Source organism: Phocoena sinus, chromosome 1 (genome assembly GCF_008692025.1).
Source record: "Phocoena sinus isolate mPhoSin1 chromosome 1, mPhoSin1.pri, whole genome shotgun sequence".
In the NCBI taxonomy this organism is placed as follows: domain Eukaryota; kingdom Metazoa; phylum Chordata; class Mammalia; order Artiodactyla; family Phocoenidae; genus Phocoena; species Phocoena sinus.
Genome location: NC_045763.1, coordinates 29,361,333 through 29,381,576, shown reverse-complemented (window position 1 = coordinate 29,381,576; position 20,244 = coordinate 29,361,333). Strand labels below are relative to the sequence as shown.

The 20,244-nt window shown below is 55.1% G+C and overlaps 1 protein-coding gene across 1 annotated transcript in view; it reads left to right on the top strand.

Annotated features, from left to right (window-relative positions):
- STK40 (serine/threonine kinase 40) overlaps nt 1-20,244 on the top strand; it is a 37,760-nt gene that overhangs the window by 11,856 nt on the left and 5,660 nt on the right. The window contains 7 exon segments of the mRNA XM_032622497.1: nt 80-301; nt 6,742-6,861; nt 8,741-8,826; nt 9,142-9,285; nt 11,374-11,601; nt 12,390-12,442; nt 18,481-18,596. Of these exon segments, the coding sequence (XP_032478388.1) occupies nt 196-301; nt 6,742-6,861; nt 8,741-8,826; nt 9,142-9,285; nt 11,374-11,601; nt 12,390-12,442; nt 18,481-18,596 (853 nt within the window). The 5' untranslated portion in view covers nt 80-195.

Below are 20,244 nucleotides of genomic sequence, written 5' to 3'. Positions count from 1 at the left end.
CGCTATAGAAAGACGCCACCAGGTGGCAGACCTGGAGATTGCACAGAGACCTCGTTTCTTTTTCCCCCCATTCCTTTAGCCCAGTGTTCGGCCTGGAGAAAGGGGGGCGTTCAAAACTGAACTCCTGTTCGCGCCAGGCTGGCTCCGCCCAACAAGTATGAGATTCCAGATTTTGCCACTGTGAGCTGTGTACCCATGAGAAATCCCTATGAACCTGTAAATCCGGACAACAGATTCCTCCAGGGTCTTGGGAGCGGTTCCAGCAGGTTGCACTTTCTCTTCTGTCTCCGGGCACCTGAGAGTAAGTTGCAAACATCATGACCCTTCACCTCTAAGCACTTTAGCATCTGTCACCTAAGAACAAGGACATTCTTCTGTATAACCACAGTGCAGTTTTCAAATTCAGGAAATTTAACATCATACTATCTAATATACAGTCCATATTCAGATTCTGCCAATTATCCAGGCGTGTTCTGTATAACGTCTTCCTCCCAGGATCACCCATTTCATTTACTCGTCCCGTCTTCAATCTCCGTTAAGTGAGACTAGTTCTTCAGCCTTTCTTTAACTATCTGACGTTGATGTTTTTGAAGCATACAGGCCTGTTCTGTTGAATGTCCCTCAATTTTAGTTTGTCTCATGATCAGATTGAGGTTATGCGTTTTTGGCAAAAAACAAATAACTGAGGTTGCATCATATCAGGAGTAACATGATGTCAGTTTGTTCTGTTATTAGTGATATAACTTTGATTATTTGGTTAAGGTTGCAGCTTGTTGTTTTTTTAATTGAGGTATATTTACACATGGTGAATTTCACAGGTCCTTTAACAGTTCAGTCATTTTGACAAATGCACATACCCAGAGTTGTATCCTTTGATAGTAGAAGTTTTACAGCCCGGTATGTGTGCTCTGTCCCCCTCCCACAGTCCTCTGCAAGAGATCCTGGACTAGAGGCACTAGGTCTTAGTTGCAGACTCCTCGCTGCCCCCCAACTTGATCATGATGAAGGACCCTTTTGGTCTGGCCCCATCATCCTGGACCGTCCCTTACTGCGCCTTGAGTTGACAGTTGCCAGCTGGTGCTCCAGCCTCTGCTCCCCCATACACCAGGGAACAGAACAAGAGGATGAGATGCTGTGTGCCTCTGCCTGAAAGAACAGGCCCTCCCCTTGACCCGCAAAACAATTGTACTCTACCCTCCACTACAGATTATACATGGCACTGCCCAGCACCCCGCTTCCTCCTCAGCAGCTCAGCCCACCCCCAGGCCTCCTGTCCTCCCCGCACCCAGTTGAGCATGTTACTCAGGCTGGCCATCAGGCCACCCACCCCCGCCCCCACCCTGCCTGTAGTCTCAGGCCAGCAGACAGATGGCAGGTTCAAGGTCTCTTAAGCCTTTAGTCTGGTTACCGCCCTTCTTCCGCCCCCCACCCCGAGTCAGTGCCTAACTATCCCTTTCTCCTTGGGCAGGAAGAAAAATTCAAAGCTGCTGTGTTTAGGCTCATAAAAGCACAATTTATCAAATGCTTATGGTATGCCAGTAGGTACTCTTGCTAACTCTTTTGCATGGGTTATCTCACTTAATCCTTAGACCAACCTTGTAAGGTGGATGCTGCACTCTGGGTTGTGTAGGTACAGCATAAGTATCTCGTCTGAGATCTCATCATTGTTAAGTAATGGTATGGTGCTGGGCTTGCAACCAGGTTTGGCTTACTCCAGAGCCCTTGCTCTGACTCCGAGCTTCCCAGCCAGTATGGGTTATGCAGGTCAAGATGGTGATCCCTTTAGCCCAAGAATGACTGGGCTAAGCAGAGGACAGCTGATGTCCCCAGGCCTTTCACCCCCAAGTGCTGTACAGATGTTTCTGTCTGTACTGTGGCATGGGAAAGACCGAGACGCATTGCTCTGACCACATTGTCCTGCTGCGTGAGTGTCCTGTGGACAGAGACCCCTTTCTACCTCCCTCTTGGGGCCTGGTGCGGGTCTGGCCACACAGACCCTTAACTCCTGTGTGGCAGATAGGACTGAGGCCAGGGATGGATGGGAGCATCTGTGCTCATTTCCGTGTGCCAGGTGGGCTGGACAGAGGGGCGAGGTCCCTGCCTTCGGTAGACACTACCAGAGATAAAGTCCAGAAGACAGAGGCCTACACAGCTCAGGACCTTTTTTACTTGTTTTGTTTTCACAGAGCCAGGAAACATGGGGATGGGGACAGGGACAGCTTGAATCCTGACACCATCGGCCCAGCCTGACCCTGCAGTGTAGACAAGTCCTTAGGCTCCTAGCAGGCATTAGAAGCTGCTGACAAATCGTGGCTACCAGCTGTGGTGTCATCACACACATACACAGAAGTAGCGCACCGGGCCAGGGTCTGCTGCTTGCTCCTTGCGGGGACCGCCCTTGCACTCTGCCTGCACTTGTTCGGTTTGCAAGGTCACCCATCTCTCCAGGAACCCCCAGGTTGCAGCAAGAAGCCTACAGCGAGAATGAGTGCAGAACTCTCTGCGCGTGTGTGCAGACCCCATGCTGCCCCTCGTGTTTGGGGGCTGGGGGCTCACGCTGGCTCTGCGCTTGTGAGTGTCCGCCGCCTGGGCCCGCGCGTCTCCTCCTGTGTGGAGGCCTGTGGGCATGCTTCTGGGTGCGAGTAGTGGGCCCCTCCTTGCCTTGACCAGGCTTCAGACTGAGCCTTCAGTCAGGCTACAGCCAGGCTTTCAGACTGAGCCGGGAACGCCTCAGTACCCTCTCTCTTTGCAGCCCACCTCCTTTGGGGGTTGGTGGTGTGTCTACCATATTGAACCATGCCCTGCTATAGGGTGCCCTGCCTGGCTCTGCCCTGCCCAACTGTCCTGTACCCTGTCACACTACAGCACTGGACGGGGCACGATGGGCCGTAGAACCTTATGTGGTGCTGATGGCCCCGCCTTCGTTTCCCTCTGGGAGAGCTGGGCTCACATCGCCCAGCCGCTTTGGGCAGGATGACCTTAACAGCAAACTGACAGGGTAGGGCCAGCATCCTCTCCTCTGGGCATGCTGTGATGGTGGACACAGAGCAGAGGCCCACAACTTGCTCCCCAGGTTGGGCCCAGCAAAGGGAATCTCCTGCTTGCAGGGTGGAGGAGCGCAGCCTGCGGGCGGGCATGCCTCCCTCCTGGCCTCACCCCTCACACCCATTGTTGCCTCACTGAGCCTCTTGTTGAATCCAGGTTCTCAAGAAACTGGCGTTGACTTGGGAGGACAGCACGTGGACTAGTAGCCAGATTTAAAGTTCCAGAGACTTCTAAACCAGGCTTGCTGAGTTCCTGGCAAGCTGAGCTGTAGGCCCAGGAGACACCAGGCAGATGGCTCCCCCTTAGCCAGGCTGGGCCAGGGCCCTTCACCCCAGCCTGAGGACCAGCATCTCTGGAGGGGCCTGGCCCCAAGCCCTTCTGAAACCAGGGTAGCCAGAGCTTCCGCATCACAGATCTCACTGGGAAGCCAGGATCCCTCAGAGCAGCCTCCCCGTGGGAGCATCTGGGGGCCATTTGAAGGTGTGTCTCTGGAGGGGGACACATCAGGATGATTTGGGGGGACAGGAGGGGCTTGTCTTTGCTCACCCCACCCGCGAGCCCACAGCAGCTTCCAGTTGCCCAGAACTGCCTCCTCACACTGCTTGCATCGCCTTCACCAGCTCTGGCGGCGTGAAGGGATGATCGGGAAGGGAAACAGCCTTGCTGCCACTTCGCCTGCCAGCATCTTTTCCCTCTCCCTGCCCATCTGCTCTCATCCTTCTGTCTGCCTACATTTTGGAGCAACTCCCATGCCATTTGCTTGAGTTGAATCCTTAGTGGGGTGGGTGGGGTCAGGCTGAGCCCCATCACTGTCTGTGCTGCAGCTGCTCCCGGCAAACTGCTGTCTAGACCATGCCTGTGTGTGGGCACCTAGGCAGCGTCTACACAGGTACGGTGACACCACGTGGTGCTGTCCTAGGAACCGGGAAGAGAGAGGAGTCTTAGCGCTCCAGGGAAGGCAGAGAACAGCACCAGAATGGTAATGAAATCAACTCATCTACCAGGGCAGGGCAGCCACAGCACAGGGCTGCTGACCCAATAGGAACCATCAGCAACTGGAGGGAAGGCGTCCAGCCATTCATAGAGTATCTGCTGGGCCAGGCACTGGGGGTAATGGTTTTATGTAATTTTTTTCCTTTTTTTCTAGTTCTGAGGGATTTTAAGTCTACTAGTGGGGAAAGGACACTAAGCATATAAGCACACAAATAAATACATAATCACAAAATATGGAAAGTGCTATGAATGAAAATTACAGGGCACCGAGCGGGACTGTGACGCGTTGGTGTGGGAATGTCAAGAAGGCTTCTCTGAGGAAGTGACATTCACATTGAGAAGGATGCGTAGAAGTTAGCCAGGCAAAGAGTGGAAACACTGTTCTAGACACGCTACTGCTGAGCTTTTTAGGATTTTTCTAGAAACAGTTGTGTTCTTCCCTGCTTTTGTGTGAATGACTGAATCTACTTCCAGCATGAGCCTCTTTGGCAGAAGTCACAGCTGAGCCTAACCATGGCTTCTGCTCTGTCTGGGGACTGTCAGGGCCTACTGAGTTACCTGATCCTAGTTAACTCTCAGGCTGAAATCATGGGTCTGCTCCTCGGTGGCACAGCTCTGAAGACAAATTAGGGCTTGATGGGAGTCAAACCTGGTAGATTGGACTAGAAGGGCATCAGGCCATCTCTCCTACTTTCCAGTTCACTGCATGGAGTCAGTCTCCTGGGGTTTAGAATAAGGGCCAGAATGGCAGCATATGAAGTTACAAGCTAACTAGTGAATACGCACCTGTTATCAGAGTAGGGGCACCTTCTAGGCATAAGAGCAAAAACAAACTAAAGGAAAAGAAGACTATTTGACTACATAGACATTTAGTCTTTTTTAATTAAAAAAAAGTTAAAAGATTAAGAAAAGCTACATCCTATGTCAGTTATAGCCTTAATATATAAAGAGCTCCTAAAAAATCACTAAGACTAATACACACAAAGCAGTAAAAAAAATAGAAAAAGAATGTGAACTGGAAATTCATAAAAGTAATACATATACCTAGTAAGCATGTAAAACAAGTCCAACTTCATGAATAATTAAGGAATTATGAAATTAAACAATGATATACTTTTTATTACTCATCAAATCAGCAGCTTTTAAAAATACTCATTCCTGGTGCAGGTTCTGGGACTTACTCTCCCACACTGCTGATGGCATCAATATATAAATTGGCACAGCCTTCCTGAGAGCAACCTGGCAGTGTATGTCACACACCTTTAAAAATGTGTGCCCCATTTGACCCTGTAGTTCCATTTCTTGGAGTTTATCCTGAGGGAGAGAGGCAAGTGTGCCAAGATGTGTGTGCATGACTGCTAATAAAAAATACAAAAAGTGGGAAGAATCTCGATGTCCATGAATAAGGGTGTGGTCTGATAAATCATGCTATATTCTTAGCAAGGAGACTGTAGCTATTTCAAGTGACGCTACAAAAGAATATGTGCAAGGACGTTAATAATGTTTTTTGCTTTGTTTTGTTTTTTTACGGCTTTATTGAGATATGTTTCACATACCATAAAATTCACCCTCATAATATATTTTAGGTGGGAGAAAAGGAGGCTTGGAAATGGTATCATAGCGTGGTCTGAACTTTTGTAACAACGAGAACTGAGCATACACACACACACAAACAGACACACAGGAAAGTCTGCTTGAATATTAAGATTATGGGTACCTTATTTGCTTACTTTTGCATGTCTGTATTTTCTAATGTTTCTGCAGGAAATGCCAATTACTTTTATAAAAAGAAAAAATTATAGAAGCTTAGGGTTCAGTGTTCCCAGGCCCCCTGTGCAAGGGTAAAGTCTACACTCCTAACGTGGCCATCAGGTCCCCTAGATCTGGCCTTTGCTCCCCTCTGTGGGTCACCTATCACCACTCCCTGTACACTCCAGCGACACAGACTACTTGGAGTTAGTTGCTTACGTGCCGTTCCTTACTACGTACGTTTGCTCACCCAGGCCCCTCTGCCTGGAATGACCTTGCCTGTTGCCTGGCCCACTCCAGTATCACCTCCTCAGGGAAGTTTTCCCTGAGCCCCTGCACCCACTGTGGGCCAGAGGCCTTGGGATTGAGCAGCTGGCCTTCCCCGGGCATCCCTATGACCCTCTGCCCTCCGTGTGTGGAGCTCCTCTGTGTACGTGTCTTTCCTCGCCCCACCTCCAGCACACTGCCTTCCCGAGGTGTGAACTGTGGAGAGCTGAAAGGAGCAGCTCCTTTTTGTTTTGTTTAAATCCAGGTCTAGAGGTTAACGTCTTCTAGAATCTGGCTCCTGTGTCCCCTTTCCTTTTAGGGGAAAGGGGTATTTGGGGAGAAGGCCTCACTTTGGGAACAGTCGCTCCAGGGCCAGCTGTCTGTCTCAGGGCACCCCAGTTGGCACCTGCACAAAACTGTGTCCTTCTGTCTGCATTTGACTGGTCCCTTTGAGGTGGGCCAGCTGCCCACCTCTGTAGCCAGTGCATCCAGCTTGAGCCCCTAATTAATCCGCAGTAAAGGAGCCGTGGTCCTTTGCTATCGAGAACCTTCCACGCTCCTCTGGGAGGGGGAGGAGGTGGCAGCGGCAGCTGTGTGATGCGTCCTCAAGTCAGACTCGCAGGCTGGGTTAGCGTAAGGAAACTCGCTGACTTGCTCAGTGAGAAGGCTCTTTTCTGTCTTGTCTAGAGCTGAGAATGAAGCGGAGAGCATCAGACAGAGGAGCTGGGGAAACGTCGGCCAGGGCGAAGGCTCTAGGAAGTGGGATTTCTGGAAATAATGCAAAGAGAGCTGGACCGTTCATCCTGGGTAAGCCTCTGACGGCCGGGTGAGTGGGGTGCCGGGGCAGTACAGTGTGACCTGCAGACACGCAGGGTGCAGCGCCTCGAACACCCCAGCGTGGGAGCCTGACCAGCCCTCGGCCACTTTAAATGGAGTCTGTTGATGAGAGGGGAAGGTCGCTCTGCACCAAGAGTTGTTGTTTCTGTTGTAGCCGCCCCAGCCTTAGATTAGTGTCAGCTGAGAGATAGACTGCCTCTTCCCCCAGAGGATCCTATGCGTGGCCCCAAGACATCACCCACAGGAAGCAGACAAGCTGCCTTAGAACCCAAGGTACATCATCCAAGTCACTTCTTTGACCATTCTTGGAGGGCACAACTAAGTTCACAAAGTGTTTGGTACAGCTGCAAACTTCTTACAGACTTGGCCCCGAAATCCTGTAGAACTGGGTGTTCCCAGTGGTCTGGACGAGCAGCGGGGCCTTTCTGCATGAAGTTCGAAGCCCAGCAAGTCTAGACTGCCTGTGTAGGGTTGCAGGTGATTTGGGCTCTGAGGACCCCAGCTCTCCTAGCAGCCAGAGACTGGGTGTGACCTTTGCTTTGGGACAGCATCTTGGACTTATGAGTACAGGATAGTTCCAGTTCCAGTCACTCAGCAAACAGTTCATGGAGCCTGCTACCTGCTGGGCCTGTGCTGTTTGTCAGGGACGCAGCAGTGATTAAGACAGACAAGTTCCTGGGGAGTTTCCTGGCGGTCCAGTGGTTGGGGCTCCACGCTTCCACTTCAGGGGCGCGGGTTTGATCCCTGGTTGGGGAACGAAAATCCTGCATGCTGCAGGGCGCGGCCAAAAAGAAGAATTGGGCATTGGGCGGGACAGTTGGTTGGAGACACAGAGAGACACACTCTAAAGCTAAAAATAAAGACCATTAAGTTAAAAAAAAAAAAAAAAATGACAAGTTCCTGCCCTCACGGAACTTAACATTCTAGTTAGAAAAAGAAACCGGGAGTAAACAACACACGAGATCATCATGGGGGGAGGGGGGAGGGGTAAGGGCCTTGCAGGAAGTAAACAAGATGGTGTGAGAGGAAGAAGGGTCTAGAGAGAGTGTAGACAAGGAAGGTTCTGTATGAGGAAGTGACAGTTGCTCTGACAGCCAAGGATAAGAAGGAGCAGCCATGTGAAAAGCAGGGGAAAAGCATTCCAGACAGAAGGAACAGCAGGTGCAAAGGCCCAGAAGCAGGGAAGGGCTTAACATCTCAGGAATGAAGAGTCCAGCATAGCTGGAGTATGGTGAGGAGTGGTGGGGAAACGTGATCAGTCGAAAGCTGGACAGGAACCAAATCATGCAAGAGCTTGGAGGCCAAAAAAAGGAATTTTGATTGCATATTAAAAGCAGTGGAGTGCTGTTAAGGTTTTTTAGCAGTGCATTGACACTGTGACGTTACCTGATTTATGCCCTGAAAGCTCCGGGTGCTGTCACAGGACATCAAGCCGTGCACATCTCTAAAAGTACAGAAGTTCCCCAAAGCTGATACGTGGCCATATCAGACCGCCAGGGGAACCTGTTAAAGGGACAGTTTCCTGGCTCCTCACCCTGGAGGTGCTGATTCAGAGGGCCCAGGTTGCAGCTGGGATCTCTGCTTTAACACATACTCCTCGGAGATTCCAGCATGCACCCCGTGTTGAGAGCCCCTCTTGAGAAATGTGCCTGTAAAAGCCAGGTGTACTCAGGCAGACGCACACATACTGCTCCAGTTTTGGAGGGGAGACCGTGAGTTCAGTGGATGTGAACGTGGTGCCCTCCAGGAGAGAAGATCCAGCCAAAAGCCCACGTGGTGGCACAGTGCCCCACGGTGCCATGGTAGACAAGGCTACTGAGAAGTAAGCCAGCGGCTGTCTGTGCCATAGGTCCCCGTCTGGGCAACTCACCAGTGCCAAGCATCGTGCAGTGTTTGGCGAGGAAAGATGGCACGGACGACTTCTATCAGCTGAAGGTAAGTGAGGCACCAGGCGTGAGGGGCTGGGGACCCCCGGGACATTCTACCAGCCCGGCTTCTCCCTCCTCCCACCTTCTTCTGCACCACTTGTGAACAAGAGCAGTGCACTTCTTCCCGGGGAGCTCTGTCTGTGCTTAGGTCATTTTGCTGTCACATTGGGAAAGACCGTTTCACTTCGTCCACGCACGTGTGGGTGTGCGTGTGCCAGGGTTGCGTGGGAGGATGTGAAACCCTGCTCCTCCTGTTCTAGTCACTCCGCTTGGAAAAGTAAGGGTTGTGGGGTTTTGTTTTTGTGTGTGTGCCTTCCTGAAGATCCTTACACTTGAGGAGAGGGGCGACCAAGGAATAGAAAGCCAAGAGGAGAGGCAAGGCAAGATGCTGTTGCACACCGAGTACTCCCTGCTCTCCCTCCTCCACGCGCAGGATGGGGTGGTTCACCACCACGGGCTCTTCCAGGTGAGTGGCACCTCTCCCGTCCCCACCCCGGGGCACTGCTGGGGCCACATCACAGGACCCCAGTCTTCCTGCATGCGGAGCAGCGGGACTTCCTGGCAGGTGGCCTGGAGGTCGGGCTGGGCCAGCGAGCCCCTGCTCTGATGGTGGCAGCCTAGCGGGAATGCACCCGCTTTGCAGCCTGCAGGCTTGCTTTGAAGAGCCGCTTTTCCAAGAAAAGAGGAAAGTATGAAGTTATTTAAAGACACGGGCTCTTTCTAGCTGTGTTGTCAGGAATCAGCCAGGCCAGGGTGGAAGGGAGGGCAATGAGGAAGGATGGGCGCCGGGGCACTGTGGATCTCCACAGTTGCCTTTGGTACCAGTCCTTCTGCCTGCCCAGGCATTTCAGCTTCTCTGGCAAGGGTCCCTGAACCCCATACTCAGATGTTCCAGGTCCGTTAGGAAAGGTGCTGATTGGCGACTGGTACTCTGAAAAGAGCTCTCTCCAGGGCAGAACTGAAATTGCGTCTCCAGAAATGAAGAACCAGGTTCAGAATGCTGGAGGGTGGGGGAGGGTTCCTGCTGAGGCCCCGGTGGAGCTTCTGCACCGCCCTCAGCCAGATGCGCTGGCCAGGCCCACTCACGCTTGGATGGATCTGGTACGCTAGAGGCAGCCTGGTGTCAGGGAGGGCACACAGGTTTGGAGCGGGCAGTCCTGGATTCAGGTGGTGTGACCTCGAACAAGTCACTTCCTAAGCCTCAGATTCCTCATGTGCAAAATGAGAACAATGATGACCGTGCCTACCACGTATGGTGGTGGGAAGATGAATGAGAGGGTATAAAGCACCGAGCTGTCCCGGGACATACGTGCTCATCACCGCTGTTATATCAGGCAATAAGAACTCCTTGTCAGCTTGGTTTCTTGAGGGAAAATAAGGGGAAAATGCCTCCCAGTCCCACACATAGATCCCACCGAGGTCTTTATTCTTAGATGTGCAATGAGAGGCACCTCTGAAATTTAGAGTGTCCCTTAAACATGAAATCCGATCTGGGGTGATTATGATTTCTTAGTATTTCATCTCTGGTAGCTTCCAGAGCTTGGCCCTGGTGTATATCATTTTGGATAAGAGAACCGGAGCGCTTAGAGGTGTTTCTAGAGTCCTCTGTGTGCCAGACACTGTGCTGGGCCTCTGGGGAAGAGAGGATGAGAGGTATGACCCTGCTCTTGAGGAGAAATGCGGCGTTCAGTCCCCAGGAGTCCCCCAGTCTGCTGGGGCTGGCACCAAGGGCCTCCTCAAGCTGGGAGGATCAAAGTCCTCCTGTTGCACCTGTGTTTTCTCTTACTCGAAATAAATACCTTTTCAGCAAGGAAAATGGGTCCAGAACTGCCAACCTTGGGGTTGGTAGTGGTGCCCGCTTACCGAGCCCTGGCTTACCGATACCGAGTCCAGGTGCTTACTAAGCACTTGTCATGGTTGTCTTTTCTCTCAGCAACCTGTGAGGTAGGGGTTGCTGGCTCCCTTTCACACACAAGGAACCCGGGTTGGAGAGCTTAGGTGAGCCGCCCCAGGTCCCGCAGCTAGGACAAGGTGGAGCCAGGGCCTGAACTCAGTCGTCAGGGGCCAGAGCCGTACTCTTAACCACCATTACACAGCTGCCCAGAAGTCCTGCGTGCCCGTGACGCAGCAGTTGTCTTGGACGCGCACAACACTTAGCTTCCCCCGCCTTGGACACTGGAAGGACGTTTACATCGGTCATTGCCAGAATCCCTGGGAGTGCCAGGAGGGGAGGATGCCCCGGAGCCCTGAGTGTGCTGCCTGCACGCTGGGCTCAGAGGGCCCTTTGGCTTTCAGTGCCCAGCCCTGATCCAAACGCTTTGCAGTAGGATCAAAGCATGAAGTCTGAACCTGAGCCGCTTCAGCCTGAGCCACTGGCTGGGCCTGGCACGGGGGAAGCAGGGCAGTGCTGAGCGGCCCATGGGCCATGCTCCCCAGATCTCAGGCCTCTGCCGCTCTCACACATGCAGTCTAGTTCCAGGCTCCAGAAGAGAGCCCCAAGCCCCTGGCCCTGGCGGGCCCCCAGCCAAGCCCTGGTCTGCCCCCTTCCTCCCAGGACCGCACCTGTGAAATTGTTGAGGACGCAGAATCCAGCCGAATGGTTAAGAAAATGAAGAAGCGCATCTGCCTCGTCCTCGACTGCCTCTGCGCACACGACTTCAGCGACAAGACCGCCGACCTGATCAACCTGCAGCACTACGTCATCAAGGAGAAGAGGCTCAGCGAGCGGGAGACCGTGGTCATCTTCTACGACGTGGTGCGCGTGGTGGAGGCCCTGCACCAGGTGAGGCTCCGCCCCTGCGGCTCCCACCTTCTCCATGGAAAGCCGCCCTTCTTGCTGCTGCTCAGCGGAAGCAGCTCTGTCCCACCCTCACCCAGGTGTGCTTTGCAGCTGGGAACATCCAGAAGGAAAGTGGCCGGATGACACGCACACCTGAGGACACGGTGCTACAGACCTCAGCCCACGGCCCTGGGGAGGTGCGGGCAGCCCAGCGGAGCCCCGCGCAGAAATGCCCCAGCAGTCGAGAGGCTAAGTGGGAGCTACCCACTGGGTGCAGCCACAGCCTGTCTCTGAGCTCTTCCTAGCGGTGGGGGTGTCGGGAACCCCGAGGCACAGGTTAGGAGAGCCTGGGCCTCCTCCAGACACACAGCTTCTGTGGGCCGAGCCTGCAGTACTTGGTCATCAGAACCATGAGACTTCATCTCTGACCTCAGATCTAGGCAGGTGCTTGGGATTTTTTGGTTGCTTTTTTGGTTCTTGGTTTTTTTGTGGGATGTTTGGTAGAGGCAGAGAGAAGAGTGGTTTTCTCCATTGGCTGCTGCCCTAAGGGGAGAAAGAGCTGGGGTAAACACCCTGTGCAGGGCAGAGACTGCCTGGGCTCGCACGTTACCCAGTTCGTCCGCGTGGTTAACGAGGCCCTAAGTGGTCCGGATCTGTCTGTGGCTTGCAAGTCAAGGCCCAAGCCTAAAGAGACATGTCTTCCCCAACACCTGGAGAGCCCACCTCTTACAGGCTGGGCCGACCCTGGCTCTCATCTTCACAGTGCAGACCATGTGCCTGTTGTTTTCCAGAAAAACATTGTACACAGAGACCTGAAGCTTGGGAACATGGTGCTCAATAAGAGGTAAGCTTCGCTTTTCTTCTTTCATGATGTAGCCTCGGGGTCGGGACAGGCTACGTGCGTGCTGCAACTACCCAGAGCCCTGCAGCGTCCCCATGGGGATTCTAACTCATGGGGCCGGGGGATGGGATGCTTGCTTCTCTCTTTTTGCCACATGGAATATGGTGATTGCTAAGAAGGGGAGCCTTAAAGGCCACGGAAAGGGAGCTCTGGGAAGGACTTCAGCAGTCCCCCTGGTCCATTCATTTGTCATACCCAGTGGGTGCACAGTAAATGACTGTAAAAAATAGACCAATAGGTGACAGAATGCCAGATGAGCAAAACAGGCTTTGTTGTGGGTCAGGTTCCCAGGAAATGGACTCTGAGATGTACGTGCAGGAAGTTTACTGAGGCGCGCTCTCAGGGAGAAGGGGGCAGGACTGGGCTGAGGGAGAAGCTAAACTCTGGGCAGTCACGACGGGGCCTCAGCCTGGAAAGCCAGGTGGCCCTTCAGATGCCCCAAATCAAGTCCGTGTGGCCCTGTATCCCGACTGTGACCAGCCACTGAATGCAGGCTGCTCCCGGGGGCATAGCTTTGGGCAAGGCAGCTTCCTTTGGCTGAGAGGACTTCCTGGAAAAGGACACAGCTGTGAGTGGTCAGAAGCCAACATTCCCAGCAGCAGGGAGAGAGCACCTCGATATTGGAGGGGATCTGGGCGCCTCACCCCAGCATCCTCGGTGAGCCAGTGGCAGAGGGAGATCACATGAGGCTCCTGCCTCAGGCTGTCACCCCACTCAGGCAGAGGGTCTGGGCCCCTTCTGAGTGATCTGGGGCAGTGGTAGAGGGACACCAACCATGCAGGGTGCCAGGACTGATGGGAGGAGAGCCCACCCTGCGTGTCACCAAGATCCTAGCAGTGCAGGGCCGGGAAGGGCACACCTCCCACCCGCTCTCCCTGGGCCTCTCGCCCTCACCTCTCTCTCACCTCCCGGTGTGAAAGTGGGTCGGAGGGCTTGCAAATGGCAGGCAGCACACGCCTCATGGCAGAAGTGGTGTGGTGGGGGATTTGTTCCATAACATGGTTGCCCGCCCCAGAGGGGCCTGGGCCCACTATCCCTGAGAAGTGGCCAGAGCCACACTGGTCACAGGAAAAGGAGCTCTGGGGAGGGGCGTGGGGCACCCGACCCTGCAGTGCCAGCCCAGGATGCCATTGGGAAGATGCTGCTGCCCCTCAGCACTCGGCACGTCCCCAGCCCCACCCGGCACTGGTGCTGCAGACAGTCTCCCAGAGCTTGCCACCTGGGGGCGACTGGAGGGCAGCTATCACTGTATGAGGGCCAATGTGCAGAGGACGGAGCGGGCAGAGACTCTGGCCATCTCGGTCAGTTCGTGAAGGATGAGTAAAGATTTGCCTGCTTGGGGCTTCCCTGGTGGTGCAGTGGTTGGGAGTCCGCCTGCCGATGCGGGGGGCGTGGGTTGGTGCCCCGGTCCAGGAGGATCCCACGTGCCGCGGAGCTGCTGGGCCCGTGAGCCGTGGCCACTGGGCCTGCGCGTCCGGAGCCTGTGCTCCGCAGCGGGAGGGGCCGCAGCGGTGAGAGGCCCACGTACCGCAAAAAAAAAAAGAAAACAAAAAAAAGATTTGCCTGCTTGAGAAAAGTGAAGTGGTTAAAACCTGGTCCTGTCGTGCTGCATGGGGAGGAGGGAAAGAAACAGGAGTTCCAGGGCTGCTTGAACCCCTGACCAGCCGAGAGAGAGTTAAGAAAGCCAGGGAAGAGTGGGCCCTGGGGGTCAGACCTGGCTCACAGCACAGCACTGCCTCTTAATTACCCTTGAGACCGTGAGCGTTTCTTTGATTGTTCACCTGTTGATTAAGCCATTCATGTGTTGAGAAGCTGCTGTGGTACCAAGCACTCCTCTGAGCTTCCGTGTCCTCATCTGAAAGCAGAGATGATTATGCCTTCCTGCAGAGACTGCCCCTCATAAGCGCACCCTGTGCTAGCCAGCCGGGCCTGCAGGGCCTGTATGCTCGCTCCCTCGGGAGATGAGGCCTGCTGTGTGGTGAGTGGCCGATGAGGATGCCAGTGGCCGGGTCCCGAGGCACCCCGGCCCCAGCTCTGAACTGCACAAGGAGAGGAGGTGTCGGAAAGTGCAGAGCATGCTGGCCCTGAGAGCGTATTGTCTTCATGTCGGGAGACTCAGGTCCTGGCCTTCCGTGGGATGTTGGGCCAGTCACCATCCCACTCTGGGCTGCAGGCTCACTGCTCACAGAGTCCGTCTGGCTGCAGAGCCCGTGGTCTCCCAGGCTTCCATGCAGCCATTCATCGGCTCTGAGCGAGCATCCCAAGGGTGCTTACGGGCATGCACCATCAGGGGCTCCTGCGCTGCGAACCAGGCCAGCACCCCAGGCCTCTTTGTCTCCGTGGTGGCTTAGCTTCTGGCTCCCACTTCTCCAGGCCCCCCTAGGTTCTGGGAATGTAGTCCGAAGGTGACACGTCTCTTGAGTAACGCCAGCGTAGCTATAGCAGCTCTTCCGTGAGTGTCCATGCGTGTGTGTGTCTGTGTCTGTGGGCGTGCATGTGCACACGTGGGTGTGTTTCCCTGGGGTTGCAGAGCACCCACACCTCATTCAGACCCTGGGTCTTGGCTGTACACCCTTTAACCATATAATCCCCTGTCTGTCTTGGGCAGACAGAGGTTCTGGCCGCCTCTCACTTGAGTCACGGGTGCTAGGAAGGCGCCGGGTGTGCTGCAGGGACCCACGCTGGCCGCCCAGTGCCTGCTCCCATGTGTCCACGCGCGCACCACTCCCCTCTTGGGGCCTCGCTTTCATCCTTGCGAAGTCAAGGGTGGACCTGGAGGAGATCCAGCCCCTTCCTGCCCATCAGGCCAGGCCCTAAGTCCAGCTGGAGAGGCAGCAGATGAGCTGGAGGCTCCCAGCAGGACAGAGCGCTCCCAGGGAGGGAAACAGGGAGAAGGGTTTGCAAGGCAGCTGCTATAGCAAGTTCCCCTGCTGTGGATAAAGGCAAGGGTTGCCATCTGAAATCCCCTTTTGAGGCTGGCTATGGGTTCTTTCTCCGTCCTCCTTTCTTTCCGCGTGGGCACGTTGCATGCCCAGTTCCTAGAAAAGCAGACACACTGTGGTAGCCCAGAGGGCCATAGCTGAAGAGTGACTCACTGAGCGGGCCCTCCTGACGCGGAGCTCTCTCCTTGCACCCCTGCTGCCCTTGCCCCTCCTGCCAGGACCAGCTTGGGGGGTCTGGACTCCCGGGGATCTGTGCGCCGCGCCGACTGGGGCAATGGTGGTGGGCAGGGAGCATCGCCAGGCTTCGGGAGGGCTGGGAGCTGACCGTGCGGTTTCCTGTGGGAGAGGCTCCAACCCGGTCCTGCCGCCCACCCTGCAGAGTCTCGGCCGAGCTTTTCTCGAGCCCCACGGGCAGAGGGCTGGCAGGTCCTGCTGGCAGGGTGGAGTGGAAGGCCAGCGCGTGGGCACGTGTGCTCCAGGGCCTGTCGTCACAGGGTGGCTCCTCTCACCCGCAACCTCAGCACACTGTCTTCCCTGGGGTGTCCACTGGTAACCCCCACCAGCTGTGCCCACCATCTGAGGAGGAGATATAATCCGAGCTGGCCCGTAGTAATCAGTCACTGCTTGCCAAGCCCTGGATTCAGTGCTTTCCCTGGGATTACCTTCTTATCTTGTTAAATCCTAACACAGCCCTGGGAGTTAGGTGCTAATGTTTTCCGTTTTACAGTTGAGGAAATTGAGGTTTAACAGAGATTAAATAACATGACCAAGATCACACACACAGCCAGGAAGTGACAGAGCCAGGACTAGAACCCGGGGATCTGACTCCCAAGCCCACCAGACTCTCCCCTGAGCAGTCCTCCTCCCAGCGTCTCAGGCCTCCAGCTGCCGTGGCCAGCTCTGACCAGGCGAGAAAATGCAGTGCGTCTGCTCTGTGGGGCCCTCGTGGACAGGAGGCCTGAGCAGGCCGTATTCAGCGACATGGGCGGTTCTGAGTGGGAGCAGCCCACTTCTTGACGTGATCCTTGCCCGAGACCCTTCACCTGCCCTCTCAGACTCTAACTGCCCTGGGGGCCACCAGGCAGGTTTCCGTGGCATCTGCCAGGGCAGGCCCGTACGGAAGGCCAGGGCCAGCGTTTCCATTTGGAACGCCGGGGACAGACTGGCCTTTGTTTTGCACCAAGCCCTTGCCCGCAGAATTCCCCAAGAAAGCTGAAGGGCTCTCGGAGCCTCGTGAGCGCAGCCGCACACACCTGTGCCTCTGAGCCAACCTCTTCTCCCCCTGGAGGCTCTTCTACGGAGAGGCCGCCCGAGGCCCCTGGTGGCGCTTCCCTTCCTGCCGTCCTCCCAGGCTTCTCCGCCCAGCCAGCCGGCTGACACGGCAGAGGGGCCCTTCCTCCCTGTGCCCCCCAACACAGGCCGAGGAGGCTCTGCACCCTCACCCCACGTCCCCAGGGGTGGCATACGGCGTCCTCTCTGGGCCGGCTTTTGTTCTCATTGTGAGCCTCCTAGAAAGGACTGGAGCCCAAAGCTGCTCTCACCATGGCTCTCTCAGATGGGGGAATCTGTGGTTTTTCTAGCCAGTGCAGAGTCTGCTGTACAAGACAAGGGGGGAGTCAGCTTGGATGGAACGGAAGGGAAAGCCAGGTGCTGGGCATTGTCCCGGGACCCAGTGGGCACCCCACTGGTGTCACTCAGAGTGCGGAGTCCGAGGTCAGACAGACCTGGGTGGGATCCTGCTCCACTCCTCACTAGCTGTGTGACCCTGGGCAAGTCTCTCCACTTCTCTGTGTCCTAATTGCATCATCTGTGAAGTGGGCCATGAGAAAGTCTCCCTTGTAGGCCGTTGTGAGGGGTGAATGAAAACAGTCCCCGTCGGGCACTTAAGCCAGGGTCTGCACTTACTAAGCATTAGGTTTTTCGGGTTTTGTTTTTTTTTTGCGGTACGCGGGCCTCTCACTGCCGTGGCCTCTCCCGTTGCGGAGCACAGGCTCCGGATGCACAGGCCCAGCCACTCCGCGGCATGTGGGATCTTCCCGGACCGTGGCACGAACCCGTGCCCCCTGCATCGGCAGGCGGACTCTCAACCACTGCGCCACCAGGGAAGCCTCTCGGGGTGATTTTAAACTTTCGTTCCTTTTCCTTTTTTTTTTTTTAAATTTATTTTTATTTTATTTATTTTTTTGGCTTCATTGGGTCTTCGTTGCTGCACGTGGGCTTTCTCTAGTTGCGGCGAGTGGGGACTACTCTTTGCTGTGGTGCACGGGTTTCTCACTGCGCTGGCTTCTCTTGGTGCGGAGCATGGGCTCTAAGCACGCGGGCTTCAGTAGTGGTGGCTCGCGGGCTCCATAGTTGTGGTTCGCGGGCTCTAGAGTTCAGGCTCAGTAGTTGTGGTGCACGGGCTTAGTTGCCCCACGGCATGTGGGATCTTCCCAGACCAGGGCTCGAACCCGTGTCCCCTGCATTGGCAGGTGGATTCTCAACCACTGCGCCACCAGGGGAAGACCCAGCATTAGTTTTTAGTACTGTTGGTGCTGCTGCGATAGTAATAAAAGTGATGACCAAAGGCATCAGCACCGGGGGACTGAAGGGAGGCACTCAAGGAAGGCCTCCAAGACTCTGCTGGGCTTCCTCTTCCTCCTGTGTAAATGAGGGAACCAGACTTGGTCTCCAGTTCCTTCCAGTCTACTGGCAGATACTATGTGTGTGGAGATTGAGGAAATCTCTGCAGTTCTTCCAAGCCCTAAGCTGTAGCCCCGAGACTCAGCCAGGGCACAGGTTCAGGGGAGCATCCTGAAGCTCCCCTGGTCGGAGTGACTCAGATCCCTGCGGGGACGGCTCAGCAGGTGGCAACCAAGGGTGGCTGGCCCGTGTCAGCACCCCCAGTGGCACTCCCCACGCAGCTATGGGGAGGCCGGGAGGGCCAATGGAGAAGACGTGGGTGTGATTCCTCTGCTCCTTGGACGAGAGGTGGGGACAGCTGGGGCGCCCGTGGGTACAGACACCGAGGTTTGTTCGCTCTCTGCCCCCCGCCCCCAGAACTCATCGGATAACCATTACCAACTTCTGCCTCGGGAAGCATCTCGTGAGCGAGGGGGACCTGCTGAAGGACCAGAGGGGGAGCCCCGCCTACATCAGTCCAGACGTGCTCAGCGGTATGTGCAGGCTGCCAGGCAGCAGGCCCTGGGGCCTCACACAGCCGGGCTCTGCAGCCGTTCATTCAGTCAAACAAACTGTCTATGGGTGTGCCCCGGGCTAGGTGCTGGGGCTTCAGTGGTGCCCAAACCAGTACTGTCCCTCCAGGTACAAATGTGGGGTCCCATGGAGGAAGAAGATGGTAATCATTACACTAGTTACTCTCTGAGATTAGTGCTTGGAAGGAAAGAAACGTGATTTTTGTGAGCATGAAGAATGGGCGCTTGAAGCCCCTCCCCAGGGAAGTGGCGTTCGAACTGAGGTTGTGAGAATACATAGGAGCCCACGAGGGGTGTGACTGGGCGAAGGTGGCGCCACATAGTTGAGGAACCACAGAAGGCCCCTGAGGCTGCCGCTCAGAAAGTTCAGGGGGAGGCCAGAGAGGTGGACGGGGGTCCAGCCGCGCAAGGCCTAATGGAGGCCCTGTTGAGAAACGCCATCCTTTAATTCAAGTGCGAGAGGACGCCGCTGAAAAGGTCTTCACTGAGGCTACCGTGATGAGACTTGCATTTCAAAGATATCACTCCCTTTGTTTGTTCATTCACTCATTCATCCTGCTGCTATTTACCGAGGGCCTGCCACGTCCGGGGCTCTGTTCTAGACACTTTGGATGCAGCAGTGAACAGTCAGACAAACATCCTGCCTCCATGGATGGTGAGCTGACTTTCTAGTGGGGCTGAGACAGGTAATACACAAATAAGTCGATTATGTAGCTCTCACCTTCTGATACACTGTTAGCGCCGGCTGCTGTGCTGAGCATATGACAGGCAGCACCTGTATAAAAGCACACAGCTACGCTGTGAGGTAAAATGTTTACAGATGGGAAAATTGAGGCTCAGAGAGATCAGACCTCTTGTTCAAAGTCACAGCTAATAGTAAACCAGAAAACCAGGAGGCTCGATCCCAGGGCTGCCTCCTGCCCAAGCCCACGCTTCTGTTTCACCGTAGGCTTTCTTTCCTTTCTTGCTTGTCCTTTGCCACATTGGGGTCCGTCTCTCTGTCCTGATCCCTCCAGGGACCAAGGGCTCCCATCCGCTCCCAGCCCTGTGATGCGAAGGTTTCAGGGTTGTCTACAGGGCCCATTATCCCCAGCACTCACACATGTGCCGCCCTCCTCACAGTGGCAGAAGCAGCCGCTTCCCGAGCTGTCACATGTCTTCCTGTGGAGCAGGCTGCTCTAACTTGCCACGAGCATTTGCGATCTCCTTGGAGGCCTTCTCCCAGCTGAGGGTTCTGCGGGAGCATCAGGCCTCTCCCAGGGCTACCTCTGCAGAGGGCAGTGGTGCCACTCTCCAGGCCTGGGGATTTTGGGTGGAGTCCCTGTGGCCTCTGCTAGAAGGATCTGGGTGCCAGGGGTGCATCCCAACTCCCTGAGTAGCCTGGATACCCTCCCTGAGAGTCCCGAAAGCATCCCTGTAGTTGACAGAGCCAGAGAGGTGCGGTCTGTGACTGTATGCAGGCCTGGGGGTGGATGGGCTGCCTCTGGTTAAGCCTCCTCAGCAGTGCCAGGCTGGGGTGGCCTCCACGTGCAGTCACTCCCACCTGCTGCCCTCGGCCTCTCTCTCTGGCTCGTCCAGACTCATGCCAGTCTTGAAGGATGAAACAGAG